This window comes from Podarcis pityusensis (assembly GCF_964106645.2).
Source record: "Podarcis pityusensis genome assembly, chromosome: 15".
Classification (NCBI taxonomy): Eukaryota; Metazoa; Chordata; class Lepidosauria; order Squamata; family Lacertidae; genus Podarcis; species Podarcis pityusensis.
Genome location: NC_138040.1, coordinates 29,488,778 through 29,509,667, shown reverse-complemented (window position 1 = coordinate 29,509,667; position 20,890 = coordinate 29,488,778). Strand labels below are relative to the sequence as shown.

General features: G+C 45.9%; 3 protein-coding genes across 9 annotated transcripts; 1 reads left to right on the top strand and 2 right to left on the bottom strand.

Annotated features, from left to right (window-relative positions):
* Positions 1-25: 25 nt before the first annotated feature.
* RPS25 (ribosomal protein S25) lies at positions 26-2,251 on the bottom strand. Its single transcript, XM_080983743.1, has 5 exons — positions 2,114-2,251; positions 1,896-1,991; positions 769-952; positions 192-289; positions 26-88 (listed from the first exon to the last, which is right to left on the bottom strand). Exons 1-4 carry the CDS (start codon positions 2,114-2,116, stop codon positions 195-197), a joined length of 378 nt encoding a protein of 125 aa, XP_080839869.1. The 5' UTR covers positions 2,117-2,251; the 3' UTR covers positions 26-88; positions 192-194.
* Positions 2,252-2,290: 39 nt separating this feature from the next.
* Positions 2,291-7,536, top strand: TRAPPC4 (trafficking protein particle complex subunit 4). The gene is made up of 5 exons (XM_080983718.1): positions 2,291-2,472; positions 3,825-3,999; positions 4,120-4,223; positions 5,181-5,307; positions 5,963-7,536. The coding sequence occupies exons 1-5, from the start codon at positions 2,298-2,300 to the stop codon at positions 6,039-6,041; spliced, it is 660 nt and encodes a 219-aa protein (XP_080839844.1). The 5' UTR covers positions 2,291-2,297; the 3' UTR covers positions 6,042-7,536.
* SLC37A4 (solute carrier family 37 member 4) lies at positions 6,501-20,725 on the bottom strand. Of its 7 annotated transcripts, none has more exons than XM_080983593.1 (10): positions 20,467-20,725; positions 14,595-15,048; positions 13,443-13,675; positions 11,781-12,024; positions 11,365-11,523; positions 10,170-10,255; positions 9,875-9,988; positions 9,072-9,137; positions 7,928-8,066; positions 6,501-7,844 (listed from the first exon to the last, which is right to left on the bottom strand). In XM_080983593.1, the coding sequence occupies exons 2-10, from the start codon at positions 14,740-14,742 to the stop codon at positions 7,678-7,680; spliced, it is 1,356 nt and encodes a 451-aa protein (XP_080839719.1). In that variant the 5' UTR covers positions 14,743-15,048; positions 20,467-20,725; the 3' UTR covers positions 6,501-7,677. The 7 variants fall into 7 exon arrangements, with proteins under 7 accessions (XP_080839719.1, XP_080839722.1, XP_080839723.1 ...); XM_080983596.1 differs by lacking the exon at positions 20,467-20,725 and adding an exon at positions 20,361-20,430; XM_080983597.1 differs by lacking the exon at positions 20,467-20,725 and adding an exon at positions 20,348-20,367.
* Positions 20,726-20,890: the final 165 nt, after the last annotated feature.

The following is a 20,890-nucleotide window of genomic DNA, read 5'->3' as shown; positions in this document are numbered from 1 at the left end:
CACTGAGCAGAAAACCACACAAAACTTCAGGAGTTGAAATTATTTTATTTTAGTCATTTACAGAGTCTTAAAAAAACCTCCCAAGAACCTGCAAAACAAACAGATAAATTAATTAGAACCATTTGCCTGCTAAATAACTGCCATGATAGAATTCCACCAAGCCATACTGCCAGCACTGAGAAGCAGCTCACCTTTTATGCGTCCTCCCCAGCAGCTGGTGCATCACCCCCCTTGGTGTTTCGGGTGTAGATGACCTGGGCTCTGTGCTTGGACACCAGTTTGATTAGGCCTGGCAAAGGACAGGACAGTACAGTTCAGCTCAATATGAAGAACAGAGCTTTTAAAAGCAGCATACCAACCAACTTCCTATACGTACAAAAATAAATCTGTGGAGCTGTAACTTGTTCATTACAGTGCTCACAATTAAGGTAGAGGCTTTTGTAATAAATACCAGTGTTGTACTACTAGGGATATTCTGTATTCATGCATGCAGCACTGACAACAGTTACCAGCTGCCTACCAGTTTAGCGCCCTATTCTGCCATTGCCAATCAAATGAGAGACAGACTCCAACAAACATTCATGAGATAAGTAGGGCTGCCATCAAGTGACCCCCAAACACCTTAATTTAAGCTAAGGGTAGCCAATGATAAGGGATGATGGGAGCTGTAGTCTAATAAACATCCAGAGAACGCCATGTTGGCTACCTTTGGTTTAAGTAGCCACAGATAGCCCTTTCCACTGAGGCACTGAATTTTGCTGTTATTACCTTTGCTGAGAAGCTCCTGGAGCGCAGCTCTAGCCAAGGAGCCTCGAATCTTCAGCCTTTCAGAGACCACAGCAGGTGTGATGAGTTTGTAGTTTGGTACCTCCTTGCACAGCTTGTCGTAAGTAGCTTTGTCAAACAGAACAAGGTTGTTCAACTTGTCTCTTACTTTCCCTTTGGACCACTTCTGCTCAAGAAAGAAAGGGGGGGGGAGCAGTTAAAGCTTTAAAAGCCCAGATGACACAGGTTTACTCAAGAGTAAAGGTGCTGAGGACTTCACACTGGTAAGGTTTTAAGGATGTGCACCAGTCTGCCAACCTGGTGTCTTCCAGATGCTTTGGCCCTTCAACCCCAGCCAGCACTGCAATTAGCTGCAGCTTATAGGCACTGTGGTCCAAAATGCTGGAGAGCACCAAGTGTATTACATTTCTATATCCCATTCCCCCCTCCCAAAGGGGCTGAAGGTGTTGTACACGGTTCTTTCCCCTTCCCATTTTCCCACACATCAAGGTAGGAATTTGAATCCAAGTCCTAGTCACTCGTAACCACATCACACGAGTTCACCATCAAATCTTAAGGTAGGCAAACACTGCTATATACAATTCCACAGGTTCCTTTCCCATCTGCAAGTGCTCCTATCTGCCAACACAGAAGCAGACTACCCTTTGGAAAGCGATACGGGAAAAAAATTCAGCACCATTTTGAACAAAGTTTATGTAGCTATCTCTATATGCCTATACAACATTGCTTCAGAGACTACTTCCACCACGTATAACTTCTTGCATTTGCATATACGTTGCAAGAGAAGACAATATACCACATGAGGCTGCAGGCTGGGGTGCTTGGCGATACCGACGGCTGTCCGGCACATCGGGCAGTAAGGAAAACCTCGTTATTTATTGAAAAAGCCCGCGAGACCATTCAAAAGCACGGCCCTTCGCCCGCCCCCCGAAGTGGTACAGACCACAACGCAAGGCGGGCCCGGCCCGGCCCGGCCCTCCACGTGCCTTTTCGGAGCACGAGGCACGTTAGTGCCAAGAAGGGGGAGGGGGCTCCTCCGTGCACGCGCCTCTGGAGAAGAGAACGGCGGCTCCGCGCCGGTCCCGCTCCAACGACCCTCCCAGGCCCACCTTCTTCTTGGCTTTTCCGCCGGACTTGTTGACGGGGTCCTTGTCCTTCTTGGCCGACTTGCCCGCGTCCTTCTTCTTCTTATCGTCCTTTGGCGGCTGCGGGGAGAAAAAGGGAGAGGAAAGCGATGAGGAGAAGGACAACCGCAGTAAGGAGCGAGAGACAGAGAGAGCGAGCGAGTAGCGGCCTAGTCACGCCCGCCCCGCATTTCGGGGCCTACCATGGTGCAGTCGGAGCGGCTACGGTCGCTGCTTCTCCCTCAGCGATTTCCGGCCAGAAAGGAAGGCGCCTGTGTGGGCAGGCCGGGAAACCCCGTAGCCGAGGGTCCCTTCCGGGGCGGCACCGGAAGAGATACTCAGGCAGGGAGCTGGGCAGGAGCGGCGTGACGTCAGACGGAAGCCGCGATGGCCATCTTCAGCGTGTATGTGGTGAACAAGGCCGGAGGGCTCATCTACCAGCTGGACCACTACGCGCCGAGGGCCGAGACCGAGAAGACCTTCAGCTTCCCGCTCGAGCTGGTGCTGCGCCCGCACGACGAGCATGTCCTCGTCTCCTTCGGGCAGCGCGACGGCATCCGCGGTGAGGGGCGGGAAGCAGCCGGCAAAGGAGCGGCCCCGGGGGCTGGGCCCTTTCGACACAGGCGGCGCCCGAGGGGGACGAGCGGAGCCCCCCCCATTTCGTTAACAAGCGCTGTATTCCCCCCTCCCCCAATAAGTATACTTTCCCCACTCTGCCTCCCCACCCCACCCGCGATTTTTTTTATTTCTCGGTAGTGGCACCCGCCCTGTGGAACGCCCTCCCACCAGATGTCAAAGATAAAAATAATTACCAAACTTTTAGAAGACATCTGAAGGCAGCCCTGTTTAGGGAAGCTTTGAATGTTTAATAGGTTATTGTATTTTAGTGTTTTGTTGGAAGCCGCCCAGAGTGGCTGGGGAAACCCAGCCAGATGGGCGGGGTATAAAAAATTATTATTATTATTATTATTTATTATTTTCTGGTGCCTTCGCTGCCTTTGTACATTGAAGGGGAGACGGAACTCATGACAGCTGCTCCTTGAGTTGAAAAAGCTTTGGTGGCAGCGCACACCTGAACCATGTCCACTTCATTAGGCTCCTCTGGCAAAGGGTGGCTCACAAGGGATCAGGGAATTGGGCTTTTTGCGGCAGGGAGAGGGAACAACTGGGTCCCACCAGCGATTCTCTCCGACCCCCTTACCATTAGGCAGGGTACGGTGGCTGCCTCCAGCAGCTGGTTTTGATGGCCATTGATAATTTATTATCAATACAGTGGTACCTCGGGTTACATACGCTTCAGGTTACAGACTCCGCTAACCCAGAAATAGTACCTCGGGTTATGAACTTTGCTTCAGGATGAGAACAGAAATTGCACGGGGGTGGCGTGGCAGCAGCGGGAGGCCCCATTAGCTAAAGTGGTGCTTCAGGTTAAGAACAGTTTCAGGTTAAGAACGGACCTCCAGAGTGAATTAAGTACGTAACCAGAGATACCACTGTACATTTATGCTTCTGAGGGTTTTTAGCCTCAGGTGTGACATTTATAGTAAAACGTTTTGACCAGCTCCCAAAGGTTTTATTTATTGTTTATTTAGCACACCACCTTAAATCCAAAGATCTCAGGGTGGCTCAGAGATGTTCACTGGCTAAGCTTTGCCTACCTAATATAGGGATCCCAAGCTGAACCTGGTCAGACCTAACACCCACCACCCATCTCAGGTTATGTCACTGGCAAATTCTGCTCCAGAAAATGACATTGTATACATTGTATACTGGAGCTGCTCTTGCTCCTTTACTCCACTGATTGGCAGAGCTCCCAAGGGTGAGGGAGACAGGGGAGGTACTGATGCAGGAAGGATTGCCAGTGCCGGGTGAGAGGGGGTATTGAATGGTGACTGCCTCTTCCCTTCTTTGCAGTGGGCCATGCTGTGCTTGCCATCAACGGCATTGATGTCAACGGAAGGTACACTGGTGACGGCAGGGATGTGCTGGAGTTCCTGGGCAACCCAGCCAACTACCCAGTGTCAATCCGCTTTGGTCGCCCCCGACTGTCATCCAATGAGAAGCTCATGCTGGCCTCCATGTTCCACTCGTGAGTCAGGGGTGGATGAGATGTTTGCCAGAACCCAGAAAGGGAGAGGGGTTGACTGGTTTTGATATGGGGAAGGCACTTCATCAATTGGTACAATTTGGGGCTCTGTTTTATGCGCAGGTTGTTTGCGATTGGGTCCCAACTGTCTCCCGAGCAGGGGAGCTCTGGAATTGAGATGCTAGAGACCGACACTTTCAAGCTACACTGTTTTCAGACTCTAACAGGTATTGCTTCTTTTATAATATCTGCATTTCTTGACCTTTAGTTAGTATGGACAGCAGACCCCACTTGAGCAAGTAAAGTTCTGCAGCGACATTCAGTGAGGATGTTCCTAGAAGTGCTACTCTTTGTGGAGAAGTGGTAAAAGACAAATGTTTAATAACTATTATGTGTACTTCATTATATAAAAATCACAAGTGGTTTACAAAAAAATAAAATGTTTCTACCGCTTAACCTAATAATCGTCTCTCCCCAGGGAGTTGTTTATTGTTGTTGTTGTTGTTGTTGTTATTATTATTATTATTATTAATCTTGTGTTCTTATAATTTCATTTTGTAATTTTATGTTGTGAACTGCTGTTCATTTTCAGGTGAAGAGCATTATACAAATGTAATTATTATTATTAATAATAAGTAGTAGTAGTAGCAGCAGCTTATAAAAAGCAACAAAAAAACTCCCAATCAGTTAAGTTACCTAAAAACAAAAGTATGTATCACAAAATAGAATTAAAAGTGTAAGAGTCAGGAGTCCAACGAAGCTTGGGTAAACAGATGTTTTAAGAGGCAGTTAAATATCATTACTGTCTCCATAAATTTCCCGCGGTAAGGCATTGCAAAAGGTGGGAGCCATCACTGAGGCCTGTTTCCGCATTACCAAGTGGCAATCCAGTGATGGTGGAATGACTTGCAGGGTGTCCTTGGGAGCTTGCTAGCTATCCTGGTCCCTAGTTGTGTAGGGCTTTAAAACCAACAAAACCTTGGTAGCTAATAGTTAACTTTCTCTTCCTTTGCTGTTCCATCTGCCTGGTACCTGGCATTTGATATCTGCCTTTGCCTTGCAGTGTCTTTATTGAGGAAGAATGACAAGGAATGAACCTTTTTGTGCATTTTAAAATCACTCAAGCCAGTTGTATGTGTTGCTTTGGATGTGGCTTGCTCTAACTCTGTTTTTCATATCCTCAGGGATAAAATTTGTGGTGCTTGCTGATCCACGGCAGTCTGGGATAGATTCCCTTCTGCGCAAGATTTATGAGATTTATTCAGACTTTGCTCTGAAAAATCCTTTCTACTCCTTGGAGATGCCAATCAGGTAGAGATCAAATGCACATTCTCACAGTAAAACCCTCCCTTACTAAAATTGATTCCCCCCACCATGTGTTTAAAAATCAATGTACATGAGTATTACAAGAGAGAAAAGCCCTCCTGGCTCCTGAACCCCTCAGTTTATTCCCTGGGATGCTGGCAAATCCCATGAACAACTGTGGAATGTGATCACAATAGATAGGCAGTGTCACATTAGATAGTGTATGAGGCCTAGTAAGTCTGCATGCTTCCAGTTTCTTACATGCCCTCACACTGAGACATGTTATTGAACACTTCATGCCTGGGGGGCATTTTCCACAGTGCCAGTGTTGATTCAAGAAGTTAAGCTTATCAAGGAGAGAGAACAAAAGCATCTTCAACAGGGCCTGGAAGCCTTCCAGCTCCCATCATCCCTGACTACGGGTCATGTTTGCTGGGACTGATGGGAGTAGTCTAACAACGTCTAGAGGGTCCCCAAGGTTGATCTTCAGGCTGCATTGACATGGTATTTCATACCTTACTAATGCTGAATCACACAGTTGCACTTCGTTCAGACATTCACCCTAGACTGAGAATAAAATGGAAAATGGGTGACTTACTGTTCTAAACCTGCTCCAGTGTGGTTATGTTCTAGTTCTCTTGTGTTTGTTTCACCATTTCAGATGTGAGCTCTTTGATCAGAACTTGAAGCTTGCGCTGGAGGTAGCAGAGAAAGCAGGGCCTTTTGGACCAGGATTGTAGGGTGGATTTATCCCTCTTCAGTCACCCAGTGGACTAAACAACTAAAATATGAGTCAGACAGATGACCATCTGTTCATAGCCACCTTGACTGCAATTCCAGAGCACAGAACAGGGAGTATTGCTGTTGAGTGGATGTGGTTGGTGCTGAATCTTGGCTGCTGCTGAAGGAAGCTGGCTGGCAGCTTGAAAGGAAACATGAGAGCTACACCATTCCTTCAAGAGTGGTGCATGTACATATATGTCTGCTGCAATGTATTCTTTTAATTTATAACTGAAGCACTGTATGTTTGCAAATGTAAATAAAGCATTCCTTAAAGGAAGAGAAGAGACTTGATTCTTGAGCTGGGAATGAATTATCAGCATCCAGGGAGGGTAAGAGCCTGAACTAAATTGCAAATCTCTGTGGGCTTCTGCCTACTGGAGTAATACTATTTAGGAAGAGGCCACTGCACAGGAACATAGGTTAATTCTACTTTATTGTCTTTATTGCTGTCAGTGTACACTCCATAACAATGAACAAGATCTGGAATCCAGTTTCACATAAAACTGTCCATTTTTAGTCTGCATTATCAGCTCCTCATGGGAATTATAGTTAGAGGCCCCTAAAATGTCTGCAGAAGTGTCCAGGGAAGTTCTGATCAGTGCAAACTGCTAAATGCTACATTTCCTTACACTAAGGGGGGGGGGGCACGGGTAATCATTTCCTCATTATCATGTATCTATTTACATCAGTCTGAGGGCTGCATTCCCTTGCTGGCAACATGCCAGTAGAAGACAGGGCCAGAGGCAAAAGCAGGAGGATAACTCATGTAAATTTTACCTCTGTACAGCAGACTAGTTTCTACGCACACACATCCCCTTCTCTCTTCCATCCATGTAAGGAAGAAGCATTACAAGAGTTCAAGAACACATTCTGGAAAATGAAAACAATGTAGGGATGGGATCTGGGGAATAACCCAGAGGACCAGATAAAAGAGGCTTGGATGGTCACATTTGGGCCCAGTTCTGAGGTTTGCATGTCTATATGCTTAGTAAGGTACACATGCCCGTCCATCCTTGCCTGGCTACAGCCCCAAATACTAAGATTAAGGAATGAAGCCTCCCCTCTTGTGAATGTCTCCAATTCAATTACACCCCAATGAACCACAGACCGTTTGAGAAGAGAGTTCTCGGAGTTAACTGAATGTTGGAAGGTGAAGAAATCAAGGGAATAATTAAGCACAAATACACAAGAGAAGTGTTCTGTAGGTGATGGAGGTAGGAAAGTGACACCTCCCTCCAGGCAGTGAAAAAGTCCTTACGCTGCTTGCTTACAACACATTTGTAAGAAGTGCAGGCTGCCAGTGAGATCATCAGGAGGCGAATACAGGTGGAGCTGCCAAATCTTGCCTTTGCCAGGGAGAAGCAGAATAGGGTTTGGTCCATTAGGTCCAAACCATTCTGGCCGTTCCCATTTTAAGGAACAAAAATAGGTGGCAGCAAAGTGATTTTTTTTTTTAAAACAGAAAACTTTACCCTGGTCCAGGATACACTGTCAAAGCTTAGTTCTGCCTTGATCTAATAGTTGTTGGAGTACTTTTTAAAAACCCATGGTTGCAGTGGGAGGCTCCTCCAACAGCCAAGCTACTGCTCTGCTTTAGTCAGCCTTCTTTGGTACCCGGCCCATCTTGGTGCGGATGTTCCTCAAGAAGAAAAACACTACTGTGCTGACCGTGCAGGTAATTTCTGCTACCCAGAAGGCTGTTCCCCAGCTGTAGTGTTTGGCGATGGTACTGAAAGGTAGCCCAGCCAGGAACCCTCCAACTGAAAAAGAAAAGAAAAGGTCACTTGAGGGCAGGGGGAGAGAATGTGTTGCCATCCTCAATTTCTGGAAGGACTAAACTCACCATTTGCCATTAGTGCAACAATGGCGTGAGAAGTTCCACACAGGTTTGATGGCGCACTCTCATTTGCTATTACTCCAAACAATGCAATCGGCCCATAAGAGCAAAATCCAAAGATAGCTCCTAACAGCAGGATCCATAACTAACAAAACAAGGGCAAAAAGAAAGTCAGAATGTGGGGGTAGTAAAATTCCAGCTACCCTACAGATTGCTACCTGGATCTCTATCAACGAGGTAGTGTTTCAGACTACACTTAAGAAATACCTTATGCTTGTGAGCTTATAGTTCCATTTATCTGGAGTCAAGGGGAACTGTTTGTTAGCAATCTGGTTAATTAGATTAACAACGAACATGAGCAGCAGTTTCTATAGAAAGCAAAGGTTGTGCAAGAGCATTTGATGGGGTTAGATGTCGGTAAGTGCTTTAAAATCACTGTTTGCAGATGCACAAATTCCAACAGTACCCCAGAAACTGTCCTTAAAATATATATGACTGTAAAAATGAGAACCTTTAGCACACTGGTCTGATAACATGTTTAGGGCAACATTATCTATCAGTGCAATCAGAGGATTATATCATGTCTCCCTAAGCCAGGGGTCAGCAACCTTTTTCAGCCGTGGGCCGGTCCACTGTCCCTTAGACCATGTGGTGGGCCGGACTATATTTTGAAAAAATATATGAATGAATTTCTATGCCCCACAAATAACCTAGAGATGCATTTTAAATAAAAGGACACATTCTACTCATGTAAAAACACCAAGCAGGCCCCACAAATAACCCAGAGATGCATTTTAAATAAAAGGACACATTCTACTCATGTAAAAACATGCTGATTGTCCGTGGGCCGGATTGAGAAGGCGATTGTGTTGCATCTGGCCTCTGGGCCTTAGGTTGCCTACCCCTGCCCTAAGCATCCCAGAAGCTACTTTTACCCTTTTGCCATAGGCAGATGCTCCAAAGCTGCTACCTATGAAGTGCACGTGTTAGGAGACAGATGTGTGAAGCAGCTGACAGCATGAACAGACAATGCTTTGGTTTCTTTTAGATGTTTATTGCATTCCTTCAAGGTTCTAAACCCCACAGAATAACAGCAGAGAAGCAAAATATGGGAAGCTAAGGCAGGATAAAGATAAAGCAGAATATAGACCTCGTGCTCTGTTAAGCCCACAAGGTTAGAAAGAGGATGGAGGGCTAGAATCCAATAGTCGCTTTCCTGAGAGAGAAAGAAGGAAAAAATGAGCAAGTTGGAAAGAGAGAAGAAGAAAAAGGCATTGCAATAACTGTAAAACCTGCCATTCAGAAACACCACCACCACCTTCAGTGCTGTACATCAATGATCGGGGCCTGTGGCCACACACAGGTTGTTGGACTACAACTCCCATCATCCTTGGCCATTGCTCATGCTGGCTAAGGCTGATGGGAGTTAAAGGACCACAGGGTCCTACTTCTGCCATTAATGGCAATACCCCACATTGGCTCGTGTGATGCTCTACTTGGAACTGGGGAATTCCCTTGACTGCCTCTCTAAGGCAGAGCAAAGCTGGCGAAGCCGTGAAATTTATAGCTTCAATAGGTGGGACTGTGGATGTAAAAAGCCCAGAAAGGAAGGGTCCCAAGAAACTTTCACTCTAAGGGATCCAAAGCTGGAGAACATCACGTATGCCCCAGAACTCAAACTTCATTTCAGTTGTGGAAAACCTCCTGGGATGTGCTACTGTTTACTAAAAAGCATAAGGAGTCAAGAGAATTACATATTCAATAAGTACTCCGAGCAGGTGATGCTGTGAGCCGATCAGCTCTTGCAATAAGGAAATAGTCCTTGCTTGTGCATGGGAACAGTTTTGTCCTTTCCTCTATCACATTGTGATGCTGTAAATCAGCTTTCTGTCTGAACTGTTTCTGTCTCGCCTAACTTGAGCTGTGGCAACAAACTGCTTTTGTATGGCTTACCTTAGGAGAGCTGGCTGTGACTGTGACCCGGAAGAGGTACATAGAAGCCGACATGCCTGCCATCATAGTGAGAAGAAGTTTGTGTCGAGGGTTCCCATAATTTGACAGGCCCACCTGGAAGACATGAAGATGCCCTTGTGTTAAAACAGCCAACAACCTCAGCAGTACCTGTGCCTCGCCAAGCCCCTCCATTACCTATGTCCCTACTGCCATTCACCAACTGCCTTGGAAGGCTGCCTGAAACAGACATCCAGGAGTAGCTGTCCTTTCTACTACAAGAGACAGGGTGACTTACCCGTGCCACTGCTTGGTCTGAAAGATAGCCAGCTGCAATGCTGCCAACCAGGCCCCCAACTTCCAAGGCGCTCATGTAGGAACTTCCTACAGGGTATACAACAAATAGAAGCCAGCTTACACTAGAGGGAGAATCTGCACATGGGAATTCTGCTTCCTTGTAGAACATGGAAATGAGGGATTTGTCAGGCTAACAGTTTCTTGCCTGCTGCACTAACACTTCTCAGCTGAAAGCAGTTTCTCAGATATTTTTCCACCACAAAGTATTTCAGGAAACAAACAATATTTGGCATTGAGAATGGCCAGTAGCAGGGCCATTTCATATTTGAAATTTTGCAAGGGGGGCGTGGGCTCAACCCTTTCTAGTTTCTTCTCTCACCTGTGTCACTATTTCTCCTCAGACAAATGAGGGAGGGGTACACTGGAAAAATAAGATCCAGTGCTTTCCAGTACCGGTACTTCAAAAACATTGATACAAGGAATGGATTCTCATTGATCTTTATTATTTTTACACAGAATGAAAAAAAAAACCAATCCAGAGGTGATCTATGATTTATGGTGGTTTTGAGAAGATCTTGTCAAAATAATGAGGATCCACAAAGATCCATGTCTTCGATCCATGTTTTTGCATCATGGCAGCAACGAAAAATATTGCATCTGTAGTTTTTACAATTCTGTCAATGGAGACAGATATGACCTGTGATTTGGTGGTGGTAGTGAGTCTCTGGGAAAAAAAACCAAAACTTAAACCATTTCAAGAGAATTCATTTTCTAGATCAAACTCATATGTCTGCACCTGCTCTCTTTTCTCTGACCCCTGCACCTACCTCCCAGATCAGCCCCCTTTCCCTCTAACCCTTCCCCCCTATTCTGTTTCTCTTTCTGTTTACCTGCTGATCCGAGTCTTGAAAACCACAATACAGCAGCAAAAGGAGAAGCACATAGAGTTGCAATTTTCTCTCACCTCTCTTTGCTTTTCAAGGTAGGGAAAAGGTACCATCTCTCACCTCCTCATGATAAAGGGGGCAGTGATAGGGCTCAGAGGCAGCCCTCAAGCGAATCATGTTGGTAACTCCCAACTGACATTGGCACACAATTAACTCTTTTACATTTTCAAGGGTAGGGTTAATTGCCTGCTACGAGGATTTGACTAGCTCTGGAAAACACAACATTAGACTGGGGCTGGTGTCTCATACCCACAAGTGCAGACTGTCCTCTTTCCTGGATGAGAAATAGCTGCCCCCAGTCTGTACAGCATGTCTTCACACCAAAGACAACCAGATAGCCGGTAGACAGGACCCAGAGGTATGGAGAAAGCAGCAGCTCAGCCAGTGTGCTGTCATTTGCCGAGGAGCCTGCAAAGAAGAAACCATTACTCACTTGAACTTGAGCTAAGCTCTCATAAAAGTTTAACTGTACTGGAGAATTTCATGGCTTCCCATTGATCCTCACTGGAGGCTTCCACGAGCTGACTCTTATAATCCCCTGTCAGGGCTACCTGCCCTACCAGATTCTACACCTTCCACTTTGCAGCTTGGTCAAAAGTAGGTCATATCAGGCAGTTCTGCTGTTTTGTCCCACCTCAGCCAGTTCTCACCTCCCAGACACTCACCCTTTTTCCCTTTCTTGGGCCCAGGCTCAATGTTGGGCAGTCCCACGTCCGAGGGCTCATTCTTAATCAGGAGCAGGCACACAAAGGAGGCGACCACACACACAGAGCCGGAAAGGGCCAGAGTTGTGCGCCAGTCATAGCTCAGCGCCATCAGAGCAGCCACAATAGGGCCCAGCCCTCCTGCCAGGTTCATGCTGGTGGAGAGGATGGCCCACCAAGTCCCAAACTGGGAAGGTTCAAACCACTACACAGAAGGGAGAGAGAAAGGACATGAGTTGGGGAAGGTCCCCATTCCAGGGCCCGGCATGCATACGGAAGGCTCACGTGACTTTAGAACTCCGCTCCATAAGCCTCCAGGCTGGTCATGAACAACAATGGCCAAAATTTTGCTGGAGTCACCAATGGGACGCAAACCAGTCCCCCAATTTGCATCTCAAACTACCCCTCTTGAAACACAGTTCCCAAAACCTTTCAGCTGAACAGCTCCCAAAGCAGTTTACAGTATAAAAGATACATCAGCAGAAAATGAAACAAGATACAATCAATTAAGTCTAAACAACTTCTCAAAAATAACAGGAGATAGATAAAAGGGGCATAACCAAGGGCAGCTCAAAAAAGCAGAGGGTCTTGCACAGCTAATAAGCAAAGGGCTCCTGGAATGGGAGAGGGTCAGAGGCTTCTGCACAGGCTGAAGGTGGGACAAAAGGAGCTGGAGTGGCCTCTTGGTCAAAAACACTTCGCAATAATCTTCCTTTATTTTACAGATTTGAATAAGGGGGTTTACTGCTCCCAGAAACACTTGCAGCCCCCAATCTTTCTGCAATGGGGGTTGTATGTTACTGCCAGGACCCCAGAGAGCTTCCCCTTCTCCTTCTGGATGTTGCACTATCAAAGGCTACTGGTTATGAGGCATATATGCTGCCATCTGAATCAGAGGCATCCTCTTCCTCTGTTTGCTGGAGAACAACAGCTATTGCCTTCCTGTCCAGCTTACTGTATGTCCCCAAGAGGTGGCTGGTTGCTTACTATAGGAAACCAGGTGCTGAACAAGGTGGGCCTTTGATTTGATTGACAGTGCTTTTCTTACTTCTTTATGCTGCTTGCACACCAGCTCTTCCTGGGTACAGAATGCCTAGCCCAACACAGAAAACACTTTCCACTGCAAGGCCCACTTGCTCAGCGTCATTTGATCATATTTTAGGCAGTCTGGGCAGGCTGCTGCTGCTGCTGCTGGGGGCAACAGGGGTGCCAGCTGCCCAAGAATATCTCGAAGTGAAATATGATATGGCTTGTGATTGATAGTTCCCACCACCGCTGCCAAGTCAAAGCTCACCAGAAGGATGGCACCTATTGGGAGCAGACAGAAGTGGCAAGGCCTCTACCTCTGCAGCCTGGGACAGGAAAACAGCAAGTGAGGTTCTGGCATTAATGACCGGCAGCAACAGAAACAGTCGCTAAACAAAAGCTACCAGAACCGCTTGCTGCCACCTGCAGCTCTCAGCTTCCATTGCCCTGGAGAATGGATTTCGACTGACTGCTCTCTTGGGACAGGGCCCCCTGCTGGAAACTTGCTGCTAGGAACATCTCAGGAAGCAGCAGCATGCCCTACAAAAACACACACACAAACAACAACAACAACCACCACCAAACACACACACTTACCTTGCGCAGTACTTTTCCACATGGGGGCCACCCTAGGCCCTGGGCCAGCCCATTGAGGAACCACAACCCTGCGAAGACTGTGACGGTAGAGCTCCAAGAGAAGACCACATTGACTAAGCCCACCAACAGGAGGCCAGAGGAAAAAAGCCATCGGGCACTCATTTGGTCAGAAAGGACCCCACTAATGAACTTGCTAATGGCGTAAGCTGCGGACTGGCTGCTGGTGATGAGACCTGCATTGGATGAGAACCCAAAGATAGTTATGCCATGCTCATGTTATGCCAAAGGAACTTGGTCACAAATGAACTCTTCAGCCTCATTGACAGTAGTACTTAAACCAAGCAAAATGCTAGCCAGTATTAGAATTAGGTACGACACAGAGGCTCTATAGATTCTGATGCCCTTCTATCTATTACCTCAAGCTTAAGTCTACATTCAGGAAAGGCCATGTTTGTCCTTCTCGAGGCAAACTGGGAATATATTGCTCAGGCTTTAGACTGATCTATTGTAGCTGCTTCCAACTTGTGGGTAAACAATTGTCCACAGACCCTTTGTCTGGCATAATCCTTTAGTCACCATATCCTAGTGAAAATAACTCTAAGTACTCATACTGGAAATAAACATTATGTACTTTTATGCCTTTCCTGCCTCTGCCTCTGCTTCCTTTCCTTTGTTTGATTATTGATTGTAAGTGCCTTGGGACAGGAGTCTGCTCTCCTATTATTATTAATATAGTTTTAACTACAGTGCATTGCGCTTAACATAGCATAAGAACAAATAAGTACTAGCACTACTGTAACATCAGGTTAAGAAGTGATGCAGTTCTTCACAGTGGACATTAAGGGGGCAGATTAGAGGCAAAACAACAATGACAGCCTTTATCTGGAAATGAAAGAAAATGCAAGTACTCAGAGAAGCCCAACTAGCAGCCTTACAACATCAGTCCCAGAACTGCAAATTGGCCTCCAAGTGACTGGCCTCCTTCCAAAGAGAACTTCCCTGGCAAAGCAACAGCTGAATTCTAATTGAATCCCTAAGCACAAAGAAAGGAAGTCCCCCAAAATCTCAAGAAAATATTTTCAGGATAAAGTTTTTTGAGCACCACAAACATGTTCTGCATGCACCATCTCCCTCCAAGAAGAAAGCTCTTACCCAAGTCATCTTTGTCGAGGCTTATCTCTTCCATGATTGAAGGCATCACAAACGAGAACGTTTTTCGGTTGAAATAGTACAGGGTGTAGCCAATGAACATGGCAGTGAATATCACCACCCGATAATAGCCGTAGCCCTTTCCTGCCATTGCGATTTCAGAGCTGTGCCTCTAAGGACGGAGAGAAGGTGCCTGTAGCAGTTCTGCCTTTAGATCCCAGTTTACAGTAAATGTGAGAAGAGGGTGGCGGCACCAATGTGCTAGAAAGAAGAGAGAGAGGCAGGGAACCAGCAGCTGTCAGAGCACTTGAGCGGCAGGCGCTTGCCAGGGTTTCTGCTGAGCCCGGAGGTTTGCTGGAGTTCGCTGTTGCTCTCTTTTCTGCTCACGGCCACCTTCTGGAGAATAATTAACTCTGGGAACATGGCTGGACACACTGTTCAGTATAAATCCATCCACCTACAGTGAAACAAACAAGAGACGCTAGCCTGGGATAAACAGAGCTGTCTTCCGAGTAGAAAGATTAACAAGGGTTTCCTCACTCCCACTACACTCTGACCCCTGAACTCAAATAGCACGATGGAGTAAGGGGGGGGGGAATCAATGCCTTCCTCAATCAGGTCTACAACATAATCTTTGATAGGAACTAAGTCCTGCTGCAGAAGCAAGCTGCCTATGGGCTGGGCAGTCTACCTAGCACCAGCTTTGCTAGGAAAAGAGTCTTGCTCTCAAAAGAAGGTGCAAAGCTGTAAAGACATTATCCTGCAGTCGCAGACACTGATGGATTGCTCTGTCAAAATCAGTAAGGCAAGAAGGCTGTCTCTTGTATCGGCAGGAACATAGGCAGCTGCCTTATAGAGTCAGATCATGGGTCCATCTAGCTCAGTATTGTCAACACGGACAGGCAGCAAGAATCTCTCTAGGTTTTGGCAGGGGGTATCTCCCAGCCCTACCTCAGGCTGCTGTGGGTTGAACCTGGGACTTTTTGAATGCAAGGCAGAGGCTCTACCACTGAGTGATGGCCCTGATACTGCAAGTGAATTAAAAACCAAACACTTCCCTCTACTGTATTTCCAGGGTGGACCACCAAGCTTATTAATTTGGAAGACTTTTATTCTTCCTTTCAGTTTATCAAAATTCCTAAGGAAGCTTCTAAATGTAGAGCAAAAATACTGTACAAACATCAAGGCGTATAAAAGCACAAAAATAAAGCATAAAATACAGAAAGGCAGCATAAAATTAAAATCCAAATCAATTTAAAGCACTAGATGAACTGCTTTTGCCCACACTGTTTGAAATCAAACCATGCAGGCAAAGGCACATCCAGAAAAGTACTAACACAGTCCCATAAACAGTGCTTCATAAGACCAGACAATCAGCTTACTCTTGGGATTTGAAAGCCCATATGCACAGGACTGATCAGCTGTGCTTGCAAACCCACTTTCGACTCAGCCCTGTTTTACCTGCCCCATATAGCTTGGCAGAAACACTGAAACATCTTTTTCTGTCTGTGTCCACCTTTGCCCTCCATCTCCCTTTAAGCTTTCTCCCCGTTTTTAATTATTTATAAAGCACTCACATTATAAAATATCAGGGTGGTGTACAAAAAACAAGGATAAGTATAAAATGTATGCCAATAATAATAATAATAATAATAATATGATATGAATGACAACAGAAAAGTTGTCAGAAAAGGCTTGGGCAAATAGAAAGATCTTAAGCACACATCTGGAAGATTAGATTGTTGGGGCATGCCATATCTTAATACAGTGGTACCTCAGGTTACATATACTTCAGGTTACAGACTCCGCTAACGCAGAAATAGTACCTCGGGTTAAGAACTTTGCTTCAGGATGAGAACAGAAATCGTGCAGCAGCAGGAGGCCCTATTAGCTAAAGTGGTCTTCAGGTTAAGAACAGTTTCAGGTTAAGAACGGACCTCCGGAACGAATTAAGTACCGTATTTTTCGCTCTATAAGACCACAAGACGCACCAAGTTTTTGGAGGAGGAAAACAAGAAAAAAAATATTCTGAATCTCAGAAGCCAGAACAGCAAGAGGGATCACTGTGCAGTGAAAGCAGCAATCCCTCTTGCTGTTTTGGCTTCTGGGATAGCTGCACAGCCTGCATTCGCTCCATAAGACGCACACACATTTCCCCTTACTTTTTAGGAGGGAAAAAGTGAGTCTTATAGAGCAAAAAATACGGTACTTAACCCGAGGTACCGCTGTATATCCCATGTTAAAGGGACTGCCCATAAGAGGAAAACCTTCCATAAGTTTGCTTGCCATTTGCCTTTTATCAGAATTAATGCTTCCTTTTTCTGGAAAAGTTCAGGCTTTGTCTCTGTTATTTCCTCTCAGGTACCTTAGGGCATTCTGCTCACCAGACTAAGGTTCCTAAAGTTATGCATACTGTGCTTCTGTGGATTTGATAAACATGCTAGTTTCTAGGCCAGCTCTACTTGCTCAGCAGCCTGTCCTCTGCCACAACAGAACCAGGGCTGCAAAAACAGGTACCCCAAGCACTAGAGTAATCTCACCCATCATTATTCCAAAATAGCTTATTCCATGAAAACAGAAAAGTTTTAGACAGACACGCAGACACAATTCCATGCAGTGCGTTCCAGTCAATAAATCTAGTTGTCATATTTTGCATCAGTTTATGCTTATGTGTAGTCTTCAAAGGCAGCTCCTAAAAGTGTTGCAGTAATCCAAGTTATATGTTACCATGTCACAGACAATGGTTACTAGGTGCACTAGGTGCATCAGCCCAAGTTGCTGAAAGGCTTGTGCTAGATACCATCTGGGCTTCCAGCATAAGGCTGCATCTAACCAAGACATCCCCAAGATGCAAACTATTACAGTAGGAGGAATGGATGAGAAAACGAAACACCCACCATGCGGTTGATTAGATGAACTGGCCCTCTTCTTATTACTGTTAAGTTTATTAGCATTTGGCTGGTCCATGGCAGACCGCAATTCCCCTGCTCATAACATCATGTCTCACATGAATCTTGTATGAAAAGGATAGAGCTGAGTGTAAACAGCACATTAGAGACTGCTCTGCAAATTTCTTCTTAAACAACAGAAAGAATGAAACACTCTTGTAGCACTCCATAGCATATATGCCATGGGGCAAAGTAAAAGTCCCCCAAGACAGCGTGGGGAATCTGAGCTGAGGCCAAATGCAACCCTTCAAACCCTTCTACCCAGCCCTCATGCCACTCTCCTAACTGGTTCAGCTCTGTACCCTTCTCAAGTGCTTTTGTGTGGCTGGAATGTGTCCCTGAACTGTGATAATGCCTTTTGCTAGCATGGATAGAAGGATGGGTAACTTGTGGCTGGCTGCTGGAATGTAGCCTCTTGTACAGATGTAAGAGTTACAGCTGTTGTTCTACACACTTTTTTGCCTCCTGCTCTGGGCACCATTGATATGTTCTCTCTGCAAAACAATTGTCCATGAGCTGAAAAATGTCTCCCCCCACTTTTAAAAAAGTTCCCTTGCTTCTTTTAAGGAGTTCCAAGAATAAATCTCATTCAGAAATTTAAAATCTGCTTTGACATGTGATAATTTCACTGCAGTGTTGCTAGACAGCACTACTGTAGTTTGCTGCCATTTTTGTGTCCTCTCACAGGGACTTTGGAACAAAAGGATAAATTGTCTGGAAAAGTGAGCTAGTAGAGAGCAAAGTAGAATGAAGTTGAAATGGACAAGGCAGTACTCAGACTCCCTGCACAGATGTCGGACCACCTAAAATTATAAATGGGTTACAGAGTCCTGCAATTTCAAGGGTCCTTAACAAGAAGTCCTTTAAATGTCACCTCCTTTTAGCTAGGATCATCCCACTCTTTTTAGATTATAAATGATATTAGATCCAAGATTCAGCTGAAAGTCCTATGAGGTCCCCCAGCTACTTGCTTTTTAGAAGGGTTTATTCCTGGGACAGAGTGAAGCAGCTTGCAGACATTTGTCCTGAGCAAGTGTGATAAGAGTATGGTCACATTTATCCCAGTTTTTCACAGCCCTCTGAAGGAGATCCCATATCTTACTTAAACAGTATGACTTTCTAGAGCCTAAAAGGGCTTGGAAACCAGCAGGCAAAATCAATAAAGGAAAGTCCATCAAAATGGTTCTGATACAAGTCTGATGAAGTCAGCGGAGCTTTCCCTCTACTGAATTTAGGCCAAAGAATAATTAACAGAGATAACTTTACAATTGGGTAACTGCCAGCAATGGGCAGTCAGCCAAGCTGGAGGACTGGGCCAAGGACATTAAATGGTTGCAAATGCTATTATGTACACTTTTCCAGAGTAAAATTTTTATCTAGTCACTTGTTACACCACTATCTAAAACTAAGACTGTGTTACAGGATACTTTACATTACATTTTATAATGAAGACAACTCTGTGTGAACAACTGCCTATTAGTGTCTCTTCCTAAGTAGAACAGGATCCCCAAGGATGTGCTTTAGGAGGAGCTTGCTTTCAGGCACTAGGTTGGCACTGGCAGACCAATTCTGCATTACAAAGATGTCTGCAAATGTGACATGAAGGCTGACATTAACCTCGCCATATGGAAACCCTTGCAGACAACTGCAGTGCCTGGAGTGTCAGGTCATGAAACGCTGTGATGCATCTGCAGCAGCAAAACCAGATGCCTTCATTTCCCCACCTGCAATAAAACATGTCTCTCTCGTATTGGTTTCTACAGCCACAACAGGTGCTGTAACTCTCCAACTGTTTGATTTTACCTCTGATGGTGAACTCTTTCATTGTCTCTTGAGACAGATGGATGCCAACAAATGGGGGGTTTGTGTTTTCCTAATACGCTGTGCTGTATGTAATATTCATGTAGTATATGATGTAATGTATTTCTGTATGCCATTGTCATACACACACATATATATTCCAACCTACATTCCTCAGAGACCATTTGGGTTACAAGTGACTAGTAAGTTTAATTTAATAATTAATAAGGGGAGGGAGGCAATAGTTTCGGTGGAGTTAACAGTTCAACTTTAGCCTGAGATAATTCTGTATACTTTAAGCGAACGTCTGAATTTAAAAAGTTTGGGATTGGAGAATGGCGCTATATATTAGGAGCTGCACTCCCTTTATTCTTCATTTCAATATATAAGTTTGTATTTGTGAAAACAAACAATTCAAATATTATCCAATTTCTTACCCCCTTTTCATCATGTGAACGCAGAAAGTATGACAACAATTTTAAAAAGTACAATGCTGAAATCAGTATTAAAAGAAATACAAACATATATATTGAGGTGCCAAAGGCTATTTAGCTAAAACAGTAACGAATTTTAATGCCGCGTAATATAAGACACCTTCCCGCGTGACGTGGTCTAGGCAGAGATGGGGCTAAATCGGGAAACGGCAGGATCTTGAGTCTCGGGTGTTTGTGGGGGTGCCTGGCACGTACCCCATAGGGAGCCAGACAGGAAAGGCAATCGAAGGTGCAGAGGCAGTCAAGAGACCGGACGGGTCCCCCGACCCCGGGCGGAGGCTAGTCGCATTCCACTCCTCCCGGCCGGGAACAGGTTCAGGGGAGCGCCGTGGCCCCATCCCTTCACCCTCCGAGAGGATAGCGGCGCGGCAGCGGTGGCCCTTTAGTACAGATCCACACAACAAGGGAAGCAAAGGTCGCGAGGACGCAGGAAGAAACTTTTATCACGCTCGCCGCAGCGGCTCCCTCCCGCTCCCAAAGGCCTCCGGGCGCCCATCAGCGTAGGCCCGGGCACCTTGGGCCCATACAATTCAAGGGCGCTTGCCCAAGCCGGATATGGACCATTCGCCGCCGCCAACCCACCAACCGGCCGCGGTGGCTCCTCTGCACCAGCTGCAAGAAAAGTGGGATAACCTGATAGTGGCTCCTCAGCGACCCGCAGCTTGGAGCTCCGCCTTGCGGAAAGCATTCTCCTCGGCTATTGGGCAAGGGGCACGCCACTCTCCGGGCTCCTCCAATCCATATTGTCCGTGTCGACACAGGTAAGAGCTTCCGGCCAATCCCTGCCTCTCGCGCGCAGTGTTTCCTATGGTAACGCTTCCCTTTCTAAGCAGGGTCGCCCTCCGTGTTTGGCCTCCTTTACCTGTTTTCCCGTCGGCCTCACGTCCCAAGCCAAACTGCAGCGCACGCGCACTTCCCACTACTGAAAGACCTGCGGCCTTCAAAGTTTGAATCACTTTTCCCGCCAAAAAGTAACGACTAGAAGGGACTGCGCCTTTTGAGGCAGCCAAAGGCTGCGCTGACAGCATTTTAAGTAGGGAGCATCTTGAGGAGAAGC